The sequence below is a fragment of the Amphiura filiformis genome, chromosome 1 (genome assembly GCF_039555335.1).
Source record: "Amphiura filiformis chromosome 1, Afil_fr2py, whole genome shotgun sequence".
Lineage (NCBI taxonomy): Eukaryota > Metazoa > Echinodermata > Ophiuroidea > Amphilepidida > Amphiuridae > Amphiura > Amphiura filiformis.
This window is the reverse complement of record NC_092628.1, coordinates 88,888,316-88,905,948: the sequence shown is the minus strand read 5'-3', so window position 1 is coordinate 88,905,948 and position 17,633 is coordinate 88,888,316. Positions and strand designations below refer to the sequence as shown.

Sequence of the window (17,633 nt, the reverse complement as noted above, 5' to 3'; positions counted from 1 at the left end):
TAGTATGGATCTACAAAAGGACTGAATGCAAGTGAGCCTCAGCTTAACCACTGGATATTCGACATCATTTCGAATACATTAAACCTACTAGAACCAATGTATTCTTGTTTGAACACATTAATTGTTTTTGTTCCGAAAAAGTCAAAGCTGTCGCAGGTATATTATCTTACAAAAATTCCTTACGTTGGTATTAGATTGAAAGCTATTGAACATTCATGTCAAGGTAATACCGTATTATGACTTATTTCCAATTGATCCAATTACACATATATTGGTTGCTTGTTTATCAAGTTTTATATATTCCCATTTTGCACACTTATGATATCATTTTTTTTTCTTAAGTATCTACTATCTAAATAAAACCAAACTAAACAATACCTAACAATTTTGTTAAATTTTGTTAAATATGATCACGCATATGCAAAGTTTTCAATGTCATTTGCATTCACGTCTCTTTTTCGCACAATTTTCCATGACAACTTTATCACATTGTCTAAGATTTAACATAACATTACTTGTAATTATATTTTGCATAGAGTTGCCCAAAGGCATTGTTATATTAATATTATAAGTTGCGTATCAATATTTTTTAAATTTTGAAGTGCTGTTAATAATAAAGATAATGTTACATATTCTGTAACATCTGTCAGGTTTTGTTAGATACAATTCACGGTAAAACAAAGGACTTGGCGAGTATATTTTCGTTAAATTGGCTGTTTAGTATTAATGATTAGCACAGAATATTTGACAATACAATTGTATTGTCAAATATTCTTTACTACGTTTCCAGTCGGGAATTTTGTAGTAAAACTAATTTAGATTTATTAACATGCGCATATCATTAAATAAAGTGTGAAAAAAACCCAATGTGTTAATTCGACTGTACACTTTCATTGATAGATACAAAAACAAACTTGGAAGCCAAATGGACATAATAAGGTAAAGTAGATGAACAGTTGTTTTATAATGTATTCTTAAATAGTTACTAGTATGTTAAAAGTTGCTGCACCTGCCACAGGATAAGAACACGAAGATTTATTTGTATTTCAGAATTTGCTTTACTAGAAACATTAAAGTTAATATACTTAATCCAGATGTTGTTTTCACTTCATTATGTGCATTTGTTTAACAAAAAACGTTATAACACTTTTTTCATCTTTCTTATTTCATAATATTTTATAACTTATTGAAAAAGACTGACTGTTGTGTATTTGGCTTGTTATGTTTCGTGATGTTTGTTTCAATTTGATGATAAATAAAATGACCCCCGTGTGGTATTAACCCAGATATTCACGCGTCTTTTAATAGCTTCTAGCGATATAATTTTTGAAAGATAATGTATTAAATCTTTTGACAAAATTTGAAATACAGAGCCCCCTTAGACGTTGCCTAAATTCATTCGAAAGTGTTTTTGTATTTGAAAACATGTATATATAAAATAATTTGAGATTCCCGCAATATAATATTTATTTAGCATTTAGTTGCATAATCTTGTCATGGGCTTGCAGTGGTTAAACGGTTAAACGCAATATTGCGTCAATGAGGTCTTAACACATTTAGAAAGCTTTGTCCCGTAACAAATGCCCCAAGGCAGTGATTTACATCAAGTAATGTATATCACTTTGATACATAGTATGATTAATTTTCATATCGAATGTATATAATTTAATTGGTGTTGTTACAATGCATATGGATAATTTGATAATTTGTAAACAGCCATTGGCTATAGAAAGTGTTCTTAAAAGTAAATAAAAACAAAGAAAACAAAGCACCATTATGACTGAATATGCACGGTTTGAGTTCCTAGTGGAACAATGCAGTAGCGAGAACTTTTTTGTGACTTTTTTATTTTCACTCCTACTTTGTGATCCTTTACTTTGTTCTATTAACTGGCTATAAAAGTCAAATTTATTATCTTTGCAATCTGAGGGAAAATGGGCCAAAAACATGTAATTTTGCATGATTTCTTACAATTGCAGTCACAAAATTAAAAAACTTGGCACAAGTTTAAAAGCATTCAAAATTCAGAGAATGCTCATTAATTTTAGTTGTTTTGTAAGCTTTGGGTATAAAAGATATTTGAAAATGCGTTTCCAAAAATTAAAATGTAAACGTCATTAACCTGTAATTAATCAGGTGCTGAATGATATCATTGTGACAGGCTATTAGTCCGGCTACAAACTATTATTTTATCAGGGTAGGTGCTTTTGTCGGTTAAAGTGTTTTTCTTCGCTGTTTATATTTATATAGGTGGTACTGTTATCTCAGTCTAATAAATGCAAACTACCTGTATCGACTTTTGCTCATAACTCATGTGAACAGTGAACTATATATTTTGGACTAGTTCTTAATTTTGACGCCTGTATAATAAACTTTGACCTTGGGTATCTCAAATTACCCAGTGCTGACAATTTTACACCCTCGGAATCTCATTTTGTACCACAAATGGAACAATTACCAAAAATGAAAAACTTTAACTTTAACTGGCAAAACCAACATACCTTGCTCTGCCACCGGACTATCTGCTTATTAATGCTAACAAGTACAATGATCAAAGCAATATTTATAATACATGTATAGTCACTACAATTTGAATGTACTATAATTATTAGTACGACATTGTGGGAATTTTGGGTGTACACCAAACATAAAACATTTGAATTTTCAAACAAAATTCATGCAAATGTTTTCACTACATATCCGGTTAAAAATAAAAGAATGTATTTTTGGTTAGTTTACTTTTTTCCTGTATCACAAACCAACATTGTAGAGGATTAGATATGATTGATGTCTTTTGTGTGTTTATTCGTTCGTTCGTTTGTCTTGTCTTGTCTTGTAGGTTACTACTCAATGTTCCAATTGAAAAATCCAAGTTGGAGCCACACGAGTAGGTTTGTTTGTTTGTTTAAGCCTAATCATTCATCTTACAGTATACTAAAACGACTATACTTACACCCTAATTGCTTTTTTCCCAGGCTAAGATGGTCTCGGATGTATGGCCGTAATATGAAAAACCCTGTGAAATGTTCAGGCCCACTCATATTCTGACGTCATAGTGATATAATGTTGGGAATGTTTGTACTTATTTAGGCATAACTGGACAGAGAGGTATTTATAACACTAACAGCATAATATAGAAAAATATAAGATGGTGAAATAAAACCCTTCGTAGTTAGTGTTACGTCATTTGCCTTTTATAGGATGAAGATGGGAGCAATGGACGCGTCCCACAATTAGCCGAGGTCATTTGGTACGGGCATGGCATTTTGGTGTTTTATTGATGCATTTATCCTCAACCCATGACATGAGCGTTTTGTGATTTCAGTAACCTTAATTCTTTTGTCAGACAATAGTTGGATTTTTAGGCTTCTTAGGCTGATGCTCGCCCAACTGAAAATAGAAAATACTATATAGAATGCAGCCTTTGTAGAAACGTCATAATTGTATTCGAACGGTGGATTGTGGCATTTCAAAGTTTGAGTAAACACCGTAATACTTTCAGATCTGCACATTTAATTAGACATTCATGACTCCTATTTTGCACAAACTCTTTGATAGTATTAATCAATAAATGTAGTTCAAAAACTTGACATTAACCTTTCCACAGTCTAGTAGTCAACTAATGATATGAACTTAACACATTACACATATCTTTCATTATTCGTCAGGTAGAATCTCACTCACCGTAACAAAATAAACATTTCAGATTGTTACCATTCTATGACCATTTTGGAAGCTACTACTAGAATTGGGTAAGTGGCTCCTGATTGGTATCAGATTAATATATTCTGCATGTATTAGATTTATACTTTATTTAGGTACAGATACGCAACTCTAGGAAAGGCAAATTTGATTCCATTTTGTTTTACAATATAGGTTTATGAAATCACAGTTGATATTATCATGTAAGCCACTTGACATGGGGATTATTTTGGTTTTTAATCATGATATCTATAGCTTGCATAGGACATCAATGATAATGTCAATAGGTTACTGTACTAAGAGTAATTAATAATGTTATTTTAATCCATCTTCTGACCTTAATATGCTGTTTATATTTACACTAAATTGGGTCAAGACATACTGGATAAGCTTTATCAAAAGAAATTAACTACTAAAATGGTTTGGGAAGCAAACAGAGAATAATAAACAGAAAAAGTCAATAACAAGCAATGATCACGTTTTCATCAAATCTCACCCGGTGCTCGTGCCAGCTTGTGCTTGACTCTTGGTGTAAAAAAAAAAGGAGAAGATTACCACATCACGCCTATAGCGGTTTAAAACGTTTCAATAATTTCGCGATATAATACACACTTTATGTTTATGGCAAATGATATTTTTGATATTTAACAGTCCTCCAAGTACACTTTATAAATCTAATGATATGTACTTTAAGAAGATATGGATTGAAGATATGGATTTCTTTTTCAAAAACACCAAAAAATTAGGTTTTTTTGGGACAAATGTATATCTTTAACATGAAAGGTCAAAATGTTCAATTGATCGTCGGCTTTTCATCCCAGCTACATACATCTTAAGTACATATCATAAGATTTATCAGATAAAATTTTTTTTGTTTTTTTTTTTGCATTTCAGCGTTTTGAATACCATTTATCGGTGGAGCATGATGAAAAACATCCACAGTCCAAATTTGGTGGGAATCGGATCATGAGGGCCCGATATATGGTCGCATGAATACCTAATTAGCCCCATTGAAATCAGTGTAAATTGACCTGGTTCCAAACAGTTATGTGACACCCGAAAAGGTTGCATTATTCGGGGACTTCGTCCATATGCACGTTGTAGGCCCGACACATATATCGGGTCATACTCTGGACTTGGTCATATCCCGTCTTGATGATGATCTGATTCCAGGCAGACAACTTGAGGCAGATAATTTACATCATGATGCAGTCATGTCTACAGTAGAATTCATTTCGACCTTTGCAGGACTTAACCCCATTAAAAGCTATTAAACCAAGATAACACTCATTGAAACAGCTCAACTGATTAAATCGGATCTTCTCTGGTTGTGCACAAGTGACTGTTTTCATGTGCGATATCGCAATAAAGCTGGTATTCATAGCTTCAGTTGGGTAACCGATTATAAAGGAAACGAAAGGAAACAATGTTATGTGTGGCTTTGTTCACGAAATCAGACAATGGCGTGCTTTTTGTAAACCAGCATTCTTGAAAATGAGCAACATAATGATTTTTGACTTATCACGGTTTTGAAATAATTTCTTCATATTTTTGGTGTTATCTGTCGTTTACATGTCCTTCCTAAAACACAAAAGTACGACCCTCTCCAAACACCTAAATTAGCTAAAAATTTAGGACATGTTACAAAACTATATTGTCTAGAACTTTAGAAGAGTACTTTTAATATTGGCCGGTTATTTTTCACACAGCGACGTTAACTAGTCATATCCCCATACTGTTAACGTAGGGCTATTAGTAAAGGTCACGCGTCAATGGGAAAGAGCACTGTGTATTGTGTATAGGAAAACGGACAGTAACTGCAGTATGGTTACTCAGATCATTATGTTGTACCTTGCACCATTGAATGTGAAAAACCTCCTCCATTGAAAGTTAGCACAACATACCGCGAATATGGGAAGCTGGATCATGAACGTTTAACTATGCTGTTTGGTGAACGGCTTGCCAATTTCCCCGATAGTGAAGATCCTAATGTTCTAGTTGAATCCTATAAGAATTTGACATCCTCGGTGCTGGATGAGGTTTGTCCCTTTGTTACAAAATCACGCACTGTAAGATCTAAACTGCCCTGGTATAATGAGACAATCCATGAGGCTAGGCGCACCCGGCGGCGCCTTGAGCGTAGGTGGAAAAAGACTCGTGCAGAAGCTGATGAAACTACTTTCAGAACTCAGAAGGACAATGTTTGTAGCTTAATAACAAATGCAAATATTGAGTACTTTACAAACAAATGTACAAATGCTACCATGAAAGATATGTATATAGTACATTGTAGTACAGTCAATTTCCTTCTCAACAGGTCTCCATCTAAACTTTCTGATTGTACTTCTGACAAAGTTCTTGCTGGTATGTTTAACGTTTTTAACCTCTTTTATTGAGAAGGTGGAGAATATTAGAAAGAACGTGCCCACTGATGTAACTTCTGCTGCATGCTGCATGCTGCATGTTATGATTCATATACTTCTAGTAACATGCATACAAGTTTATGTACTTTCAAGAAACTCACTGATGTTAGACAAATCATTCCTAGCAAGTCCTGCTCATTAGATTCTCTACCATCTTGGTTGGTTAAGGAAAACATCATGCAGTTATTGTTAACTACATGTATGCACACAACTCAGGGGCACTCACATAGGTAATTGACCCGTACTAATAGCGCTGTGCTGTGGGTATATTAGATGAACTAGTTAGCATCATATATCACAAAGTATAAGAGCTCTGATTATAGTACTTGCTCTATGTTTACTGAATTTTTAATCCGGTACAAGCTTTAATAACGGGGGAGCATGCATTTGTATGAGAAAGGAAATCTACCATCTTATCCAACTTATACCAACTCCCGTGTTAATCCAAATGCACATTTTGCTTCACCGGGCCGCCCTGACTTGGTCGCGTTTGGAAGATGAGTGCCACCAAACCGTAATAGGTACAAATTTAGTACTTTCTGTCAATCAAGTATGGTTTATTTTCTACATGTCAATCTTTAAATTATTAGCATAGTCCTTATAATAACGGTGGAGTAAATGATAGCAAACCAGTGAAAAATCCCCAAAACTCAGTCAGTGGAGCTCCACCCGTACATGTCAATAGTGTCATTATCGATTGGATTAGTTGACCGTAGCGGACAATTCAATCGCTCATTGGATTAATATTATCACGTGGTAAGAAATGTACATTAGACAATCGATTACTATAATGGTTTAGTGCTGCATATTTCGGTTTAATCTTCACTAAGCGGGTTTATGGCTGAAAGGTCACGGTGAATTTGCCGTGGACAAAACTGCACTATGACCTACATACATTGTTGCCAATTATTACTAGAATTGTGTACTCATCACTTACAACAGGCTCATTTCCATCAAGGCTTAAGTGTTATAACACCTGTAATCAAGAAGCCTACCCTAGATCAAAACTCGTTGAAAAGTTATCGTCCTGTGGCGAATATAACATTCCTTTCCAAAATCGTCGAAAAAGCTGCGACATGTCAGGTAACCGACCATGTTGAGACCAACCATCTTGGTGAGAAATATCAATCTGCCTATAGGAGACCTCATAGTACAGAGACTGCACTTCTTAAGGTGAAGAATGATATTCTGCAGTCTCTGGACAATGGTAAGGCTATCTTCATGGTGTTACTTGACATGTCGGCAGCATTCGTCACAGTTGATCACCACATTTTGTTACAAAGACTCAAATGTAGGTTTGGCATAGAGGGTTTGCATCTTACTTATGTGATCGTACCACAAAAGTTACCATCAAAAATGAAGTTTCCAGAGATCACATGTTGAAATATTCTCTTCCTCAGGGTTCTATTATTGGGCCACTAGGTTTTACTTTGTATACTACCCCTGTTGGGGATATCATTCGTGATCATGGTATTATGTTTCATGTGTATGCTGACAACATACAGCTATACCTTGATTTTGATCCAAAGATCCAGGGTGACTGTCAGCGAGCCCTAACTAGCTTGAGCTCTTGTATCTCAAAAATCAATGATTGGATGGTTGCTAATACACTCCAACGCAATCAAGCCAAGACCGAGTTTATCGTTTTTGCTAGCAACCGCATTTTGCCAACTCTTGCCAATCTAGAGCTCAGACTTGGCGATGTCTGCATTTATCCCTCTGCAACAGCTAAGAACCTGGGCGTTTTCCTTGATTCTCCATTCAACATGTCTGACCAAATCAGCTCCCTCTGTAGATCTATAAATTTTCATATAAAGGAACCTTTGGAGGATTCGTCGCTTCATTACCCGTGAAGCTTGCCACAGTGCTGTCTGGGGGTTGGTCCTCTCGCGCCTTGATTACGCAAACTCTCTGTTGCTGGGCGCACGTGCAGATTTAAGCGTTTACAGCGTCTCCAAAACAAGGCCGCACGGTTAGGTTTTAGTTGTGGCCGAGACCAGCCCTCTGCCGGCTTGTTGCAGGAATTGCATTGGCTCCCTGTTAATGAGCGAATTCAGTATAAGATCCTGTTGTATATTTACAAGTGTCTCCATGGTGAAGTTCCTTCTTATTTGGAAGAGCTTATTTGTTTACAAAGAAGTAATGATCCCTTGATGCTAGACGCCGACTCCGCTCTCACGCGGACTGCACACGTCTATCCCCTTTGAGATCTCACAAAAGGCGGATGATTCTTCCTTTGCTGTCGGTGCTCCTCGAATGTTAGAATGACGTGCCTATGGAGATCCGTGAAGCGGAGTCTGTGTCTTGCTTCAAGCGTATCTTGATAAAAATTTTATTCCCATGTTGAGTTTTTGTTGCTCACTTTTTCGTTTTGTGCTTTGATTGTATTTTCCTGTAGTATATATTTGTTTCTCATTGTAAAGCGCTGTGTTCTTTATAGAGCGCTTATAAATGCTTGTATAGAATAGAATAGAATAGAATAGAATAGAATAGAATAGAATAGAATAGAATAGAATAGAATAGAATGCGACGAACATCATTCGAACCTAATACCTATAGATTTAAATCTTCCGCTCTTCTCCAGTGTGCCTCTGTGGTTCAATTGGCTAGAGCGTCGTGCTAGTAATCATGGTAATACGCCGCGGCGTGCGCGCCGGTTCGAATCCGGCCAGATGCACTGGGTTTTTTGTCAACGTTTATGTGCGCTGGCTGCTCTGGGAAAAGATTAAAATGTGTTCATCCTATCAACCCAGAGAACTAAGGATATATAAATTTTTACTTGTGGATTTCAATCCTACGATGATAAACTACGAAAATATGGATTATTTCTAGCATGTCTAGATTCAACAGTTAAAAAATGTTCTTAAATCAATAAATCTTAATACTGCTATGTTTTCGGTTCCTTATGTTTCGTGGTGTTTGTTTCAATTTGATGACAAATAAAACGATTCCCGTGTGGTATTAACCCAGATATTCACGTGTCTTTTATATAATTAATAGTTTCTAGTAACATAATTTTTGAAAGATAATATATTTAATCTTTTGTCAAACTTTGAAATACAGATCCCCCTTAGACATTGCCTAAATTGTTACGAAAGTGTTTATGTATTTTAAAAACATGTATCATATATTAGAACTTCAAATCAAAATAATTTGCGATGCCCGCAATATAATACGGTATTTATTTAGAATTTAGTTGCATAATCTTGTCATGAGCCCGCAATGGTTAACATGCTTAAGGGTAGGTATTGTGTGCCGAAGTAAGCAAAACAAATCGATTTTCATTATCTAAATCAATATATTATTGAAAAATAACACTTTGATGTTTTGCGAAAGTTCATTCTACAAATCATATACTTTGAAAACTTGCTTGATGTATTGTTGTTAATGATGTGATATTTGATTTTTTTTTCTACACGATCGCTATGAAATGATCGATGCAATTTTTGACAAAGCTCACTACCCAGGCCTTGCCGCACACCGACATCGCCTGGCTAATAATTACTTTGTCAGCAGAGATACTAAAATAAATACCCGGGATCGATACACGTGAATTTGCTATGCACGAGTTTGATATGAGAAGGAAATCTTAGGATACCGGGGTAAAAAATTATGAATATCTCCCGTAAATGATTTCGTATAAAGAAACCAGATGTGGTCCCTTGCACTTGAATATATATTTTGAACAGATATGATAGTCGTTAGCTTCTGATTTATATGTGCCGAATTATATAGCGCAGTGTATAGGCCAATCGTTGAGGTAGTCTAAAAGAATATGACCTATGGTGTACCATGCTCGATCCACACATCGGTGAGGTCAGTAACCGGCTAATCGGGGCTATTGTCAGTAGCCTTAGTCAGGTGTCCTTCGGCCCATTATGCGACTCAAAACTATTAAACACGTCGATACAAAATGGCCATGCGTGGCGGTGGATTCAACCTACCATGGCGATTTCTGCCATGAAGATATCGGGGCGATGACACTGTGTGCCGTCTAGATTTTAAAGGCGAGTGGTTAATCACTCGCTAGCATGATGCTAGGCGAGTGGTCGAAATTGCACAAATACCACTAATTTGGGTATACATATAATCAGGTAGAGCTTGTTTTAAGCGCTAAACTTTGTGACTTTCTCCGCTTGGAGAGAGCACAGAATCGATTGAATGCTAGATTGGCTGGTTCGATGGCTGATTTTGAGAGATTCACAGCGAGCGATATATAGTGTCTATGGCGAGTGGAAAATCGCTCACTAGACACGCTAGAAATGGAGTTTGGGCGAGTGGTGGTGAGCGAGAGCGATCGCTCGCTCGCCTCAAACAGCAAGGCCTGCTACCATTCGCAAGATGCCGTGAACTACCAAATCGCAACAGTTTAAAATAGTTGCTAACCTTAACGGCAATATTGCGTCAATGAGGTCTTTTAAAACACGTTCACAAAGCTTTGTCCTGCAACAAATGCCCCAATGTAGTGATTTACATCAAGTAATGTATATCACTTTGATGGATTTTCACATTGAATGTACATAATTTAATTGGCGTTGTTACAATGCATATGATTAATTTGATTATTTGTAAACAGCCATTGGCTATTATAGAAAGTGTTCTAAATGAAAGGGGAAACAAGCAGAGTCCCCTATTTAACCTTCGACATTTTTGCTCATACCTCACGTGAAACAAAAGATCTTCTGAATTATTTATATGATGAGCGTAATAATTTGGGATAGGTTTAATCTCAATTGGACCAGGTTTTTAAACCTTTGACCACTGTTTAAACTTTGACCTTGGATGTCTCAAATTAAACAGTGTTGATAATTTTACACCACTCGGAATCTCATTTTGTAAGACATAGAACAACAGAGAAAACCACCTTAACTGGCAAACTCAACTTACCTTCCCATAGCAAAAAGAACTTTCCCGGTGACCACCCTATGACCATTCGGTGGTCATCAGAAACCTTTAGGGTACCTTTTCCAGAGTTATCCGAAAGTGCACGCAAGCGGATACCTTGCGGATACATACCTAACATACATACATAATTAAATTATCCAAAAGTTTTCGGGTAGACATCCGGAAGTCTCCCAAAAACTCAAATATTTCAAATGAGTTATTCAGAAGGTTCCCAGAAACTTAGATTCTTTGCAGCAGTTACCCGGTAGTTATCCGCTTTTAATTTGACCTTGAAAATAGCATAAATGCATTGTGGGTGGGTATATGGTCAAAGGTCACTGAATGATTTCAAAATGGAGTAGCTAGCTGTTGGCAGTTGGAACATATTTGTGCAGAATATTCAAGTTATTTGTAGTCCAAAATATGGATTTACATGTAGGACATTACAAGATGTTTAATAATTAATCTGGAACATACATACTGTAGGAATTACAAAGCATTGCATGCTTGATTTCATATGACAATGCAGGTAGGAAAATTGTAAGAAATGATTTGTATATTGATGCAGTCTTTATAAATGTACCTAAATAAATAAATATATTTGAGGTCCTGGGTTCGATTACCAGGCGGGATCCCTTTTTCTGCTTGTCTCCTTTATTATTGGCGACGGCGAACCTGGTAAAAAATAACGTTTATTTATATAATTCCCATCGATCATGCCACTGTTTTCCGTGTTATATTTTTGGTTAGTTTACTTTTGTCCTATATCACAAAACCACAGTTTCAGCAACCCTATCAGCGGCTTTCATGTTCGGCTTTTTTTTATGGTTGATGTCTTTTGTGTGTTAATTCGTTCGTTTGTTTGTTTAAGGCTCATCATTCAGCACACAGTATACTGAAACGACTGTATTTACACTCGAATTACTTTTTCCAAGTCATGTATTGCCGCACACCACTCTTCGCCATACATACATTTTCTCAGCCACATTTCCCTAAACATAATATGAAATTTAAAAAAAAAGGAAATTTAGTTCGGCAGAGGCGCCGGCGGGGCTCGAACCCACGCTGCACTGCGCCGTTATCACGTAGGCCTATAAAGTACCGACATATCACCAGCGCCTTAGACCACTCGGCCACAAGGATTTGTTGGTGTCATCGTGAAAATTTAAACTTATAATCGCAACTTCATTACTTCAACATACCACGTGACAAGCAAAGACAGAAAACGTACCATATTTTGGAATTTTATTTGTTTAAAAACATTAATGTGTATTAAGGGGGTACTACACCCATGGCCAATTTGTTGCCTATTTTTGCATTTTTCTCAAAAATTATAGCACATTGGTGACAAGTAAGATATGTATATTATAGGGGCAAGGACTACAACTACTGTACTGACAATTCAGCAACTCAAAGCAAGTAGTTATTGATTTATTGATCAAATATTGGTTTTCCCTCATTTTTGACTGTAACTCCACAACTGCTGTCTATGCTGAAATAAAATTTCCAGTGCAGTAGTTGTAGTCCTTGCCCCTATAATATACATATCTTACTTGTCCCCAATGCGCTATAATTTTTGTGAAAAATGCAAAAATAGGCACAAAATTGGGCAGGGTTGTAGTCCCCCCTTAATAGCGCTCAATTGTTGATAACTGCGTGTTCTACATACAGAAATCCGACAATATACATGCATAATACATTATCGATTTGAACTCGCTGGGCTGCTATGACAGCACTTGCTATACTCCTATATTATAGACGGTATATACATGTGGTTCAGTATGCCATTTTTTGAGTTTTCGTGTATACACGGTCTGGATTTTTGCAATTTATAGGAGAATTCCACGTAGGTCCTCAAAAGTTTCTTCCAGATATTGGAGATTCCCATAAAGACGAAACAGTAATCTTTAGTCGGGACCTGCGTAAAATTTACATAAAATTTTTACCATCAATTGAGTGTTAATTTTGACTAAATTCAGAAAATATTTTGGCGTATATAAAATTAAAATAAAAGTTTTTGCCTCCTAAACCACATAAATTTTAGCACGATTGGGTATCACGAATCGTTATATATGATGTGCAGTTAATATTCATATAATCTTTTATACATAGGATGCTTCAGTTTTAACACAAAAAATATTTCATTGAAAACCCTCCCACTCGGCGATTTCAAAAAGGTAACCACGCTTCCCTAGAATGTGCAATAAATATGATATGATCGAGCCGGCAACTTGTGAAACCGCCCGGCCGTATGGCATTTTCCAATATAGTCGGTTAGTTTTGTGGGGTTCATTATCGAACCCCAACGGTTTTAGGTTGTATTTATATTATTTATCAACATAGGCCTATTTGTTTGTGATATTTCAAGCGTTTTAAAATTTCAAAATAATCCCATTCAATTACACGGTTGACGATGAAAATTTACTGAATTTAGGGAATGCAATGCAGCCACCACCTGCAATAAATTAGCATTAAAAATGTTCTTATTTTAGCAGCATTCTAGAAACTCTGGCGTACGGCGAGTACTGCTGTAGCATTGCCGCAATAAAAAAAATTGTGAAATGTTCGCGAGGGCGCACTCACATTTTGACGTCATAACGATATTGCAATGGATGCGTCCCACAATTAACCGAGGTCATTTTGCCCAGGCCTTTGGTGTTTTATTGATGCAATTCGGCATATGTATTAGATTTATTTTTAGGTACAGATACGCAACTCTAGGAAAAGCAAATCTCAGATTGCATTTTGTTTTACAATAAGGGTTTATGGAATCACAGTTGATATCATCATGTACGCCACTTGACTAGCGGTTTCAACACGTTTAGTATCTATCAGATCCTCAGAAAGTCAAGTAGATCAGGGATGTGACAGGAACAAATCTCCCTTCATCGTAAAGTTGGATATCCTGGCTTTATATTGGTTCATATGTTATTTATTTGTTTATTTATTTATCTATTTATTTATTTATTTATTTATACAAATAGCCGGCAGGAAGCAAGAAGCCGGCTTTACAAAATACAACTTAAACATCAAAATAAATTAAATACACACACAACTATTTACTAAAAACAAAACGATAAACAGATATAGACGATATAAATATACAGGCAGAAGAATACCAGCAGAACCATAGGATACCACTAACTTTTGAGCTTACTGATGATGAACGGAATCCTGGAACCTGTTTGTTTTACAGAAGGGTTCAGGAAATTTGTTGCTGTGACAAAGATAGTACTTGGGCATGTTGAAGAAGAATACAATTGGCACCCTTGGACAATCCCATAATTCCAAGGTCAACGCTTATACTGCTTACTGCTTACTGCTCCCTTAACCGGCTTGGTCGTCGGGGCACCACTGATGACATCTTAACAATCTCTCTCCATCTGGTCCTGTCTTCCACTGCCCTCTGTGAGGTGGCAAAGTTCAGGCCAGTCCATTCTTTATGTTGTCTTCCCATCTCTTTTCTGTCTTCCTCTCTTTCTTGAACCATTCACTGTACCCTGCAGGATTGTCTTTGCTAACCCGGAGGAGCGGGAGGTGTGGCCGTACCAACGTAGTTTACGTTGCCTGACTGTTGAAATTAGGTCGTCATAGGGACCGATAGCTTGTTTTACCCTGGCCCGTACCTCCTCGTTGGTCACATGGTCTTTATACGAGATATTTAGTATCTTACGGAAACACCGCAACTCCAGAGCTTGTACCCTCCTTTCCAGGTCAGCAGTCAGTGTCCACGATTCGCAAGCATACAGGAAGATGGATATGGCGAGGGTGCGCATTAACTTAATTTTTGATCCCAAAGATATGTTCTTGTCATTCCACAATGGCTTTAATTTCGCCATGGCACCGGTTGTTTGTGCGATCCTGGAGAGCACTTCAGGTTTGGAGCCTTCGTCTGATATCATCGCACCAAGATATTTGAAACTGGTTACTGTGCCTAACCTTTGCTTGCTTATTTCCACAGCTCCACTGATACCGGATGGATTGTTGGTCATCAGCTTGGTCTTTTCTGCGCTTATTTCCATTCCATACCTCTGTGATGTTTGATGGAGATTGTTAATCAGGGACTTCAGTTCTTGCTCACTACCAGCTAAAGCCATCTATGTCATCAGCGAAGCGAAGATTGGATATTGCTCTAACTAATTGTCATACTGTCATCAATTGGTGAATCTTAGGCAATATTACAGTTTGGCGGAGCCTATCCCTCTCTAAACCGTCGTCCTGGTCTGTCCGCCACCTGCTGAACAAGTCAGCAGGCTCACAACCCCCACCAGTCTTGAAGGTAGACCAGGGCGCCTTACCCGTTATCTCACAAGTCGGTCGTCCCCTCACACTACATGCTACACTAGTGCTACAACTATGTTATTATCTACACTACATGCTACATGCAAGATGCTACCAGGGACGGTCTCCTCCTTGTATGGTCCATCATAACAAGTATGATAAGAGACTACAGATCGTTAGCTACAGTGCCGGAACACTGTAGCAAGGGGGGGTTAAACGCTTATACAGGGGTCCACATTTAAAACTACAACCAATTTCAAAATACATCTGGTCATAAGGATTCAAACAATCCATAATTAGACCAGGTTAAGTACCACTTGGAGAACAAGAAATTCTCATATGGTTTATCTGGACCAGTTTTGCATGGGGAACAAGAATTTCTTGGGTTAAAAGCCTGTAACCTGCTTTTCCGTGAGGGCGCTTTTTTCAAAATGGCCGCCAAAATCCAATATATATGGTTAAATTAGTCACTTTGGGGCATATTTAACCAGATTTTGATTTTATTGATAGCAATAATGTACTACTAAGTCAGGTTATTAATATGAAGGTAACAGGAGGTCACAGCTGAGGGCGCATTTTTCAAAATGGCCGCCAAAATCAACGAAAAACATATATATGGTTGAATTAGTCACTTTAGGGGCATATTTAACCAGATTTTGGATTTTTATTGATAGCAATAATGTACTACTAAGACAGGTTATTAATATGAAGGTAACAGGAGTCACAGCTGAGGGCGCTTTTTCAAAATGGCCGCCAAATCAATGAAAAGCATATATATTGTTGAATTAGTCACTTAAGTGGTATACTTTATCAGATTTTGGATGTTGTTATTGATAGCGGTATTAAAGCATTACTAGGTCAGATGAATAATATGAAGGTAATGGGATGTCACATGCGAGGGTGCTTTTTTTTTCAAAATGGCCGACAAATTTGAAGGAAAGTATGATATCAACGAAAAAGCGTCAGGAAATGTTACTTAAGTAGAAAAAAAGTAATAGTTGTCTTTGACTTTTTGAACATATAATGAAGTACTTCAGGGTGGTAAAAGTAGATTCTGATTTAAAATGGCGGCAATGGCGACTACCAGAATTGCCTTTATGTATTGAAGAAGATCCCAAAAGCAACTTGTAAACTAGAATGCCGCAAAAGTCATGAAAGTGTTGATTACAATGTTATAAAGTGTCCATTTGTGCATGGTTTCAAAGATGCAATTCTCTTTGTTTTAATCCTCAGGATCACTCAAATCGCTATTTTCTGAAAAGTCTTCATAGTTATTCTCTACCAATAGTTCTTGGACGTCCTCAGGCGCGCATTACCGTTTCAACCCATTTAGGTTCCATGTTTTCGTTCCACCCATTGTCAACAATGATTCCACCATTGTATACAGTGACATCTGCTGCTCTCCACTCTCTTGCAATGAAATTTGCGCTAAGGATATATGAAGCGTCAGCGCCTGCTTACATGGTGGTAGTAAGGATATATCTGCAATCTTTTTATCTTGCCCAACTAATTGTCACCATTGATGATATTGCCAGACGAAAGAGGGCAGACAGACCTTATCTTGCTTGATTTTGAAAAGGCATTTGATAAGGTGTCCCGTCATCGTTTGCTGATGAAAGCAGAGCATTATGGTATCAGAAGAACAACCTTGGAGTGGATTTCGGACTTTCTCACAAATAGAACCCAACAAGTAATGGTTGATGGCCAGTTCAGCACTGAAGTGGAAGTGACTTCTGGTGTACCCAAGGCAGCCGGGCCGTTGTTGTTTGTAATATTTATTAATGACCTACTAGCCTGCATCAAGAACTCCTCGGTTCGACTCTTTGCAGATGACTACATCTTGTATAAAAGAATTACATCACACGAGGACATTCTGCAACTGCAAGTAAAAGACTTGGATAACTGCAGGAGTGGGAACAACAATGAAATTCCATCCATCAATATGCCAAGTCATCCATATCAGAAATAGGAAAAATCCCCTCCAGAGCTCATACTCTATTAATGGCCACACACTTGAGGAAGTTGATTCTGCCAGGTATCTGGGCGTCCACATTGACTTCAAACTCAGTTTCAACACCCATATCGACAGCATCTTTAAGAAAGCCAATTCCACCCGTGCAGTTCTCAGTCGCAATTTCAGTCACTGCATACGCAAGACCAAAGAAGCAACATACACCACTTATGTCAGCCTATAGTTGAATATGCAGCACCTGTCTGGGATCCCCATACCCAAAAGAACATAAAGAGACTTGATCAAGTCCAGCGCAGGTGTGCTCGCTATGTCACCAGTGACTATGACAGGATGAGCAATGTGTCTGCTATTCTGCAAAACCTCCAGTGGCA

The 17,633-nt window shown here is 37.2% G+C and overlaps 2 protein-coding genes across 2 annotated transcripts; one reads left to right on the top strand and one right to left on the bottom strand.

The window, feature by feature from the left end:
• Positions 1-14,449: 14,449 nt before the first annotated feature.
• LOC140164181 (uncharacterized) lies at positions 14,450-15,106 on the bottom strand. The gene has a single exon (XM_072187427.1). The coding sequence runs from the start codon at positions 15,104-15,106 to the stop codon at positions 14,450-14,452; it is 657 nt and encodes a 218-aa protein (XP_072043528.1).
• A 1,706-nt stretch (positions 15,107-16,812) lies between these two features.
• LOC140164171 (uncharacterized) lies at positions 16,813-17,259 on the top strand. Its single transcript, XM_072187415.1, has one exon. The coding sequence runs from the start codon at positions 16,813-16,815 to the stop codon at positions 17,257-17,259; it is 447 nt and encodes a 148-aa protein (XP_072043516.1).
• The last annotated feature ends 374 nt before the right edge of the window (positions 17,260-17,633 follow it).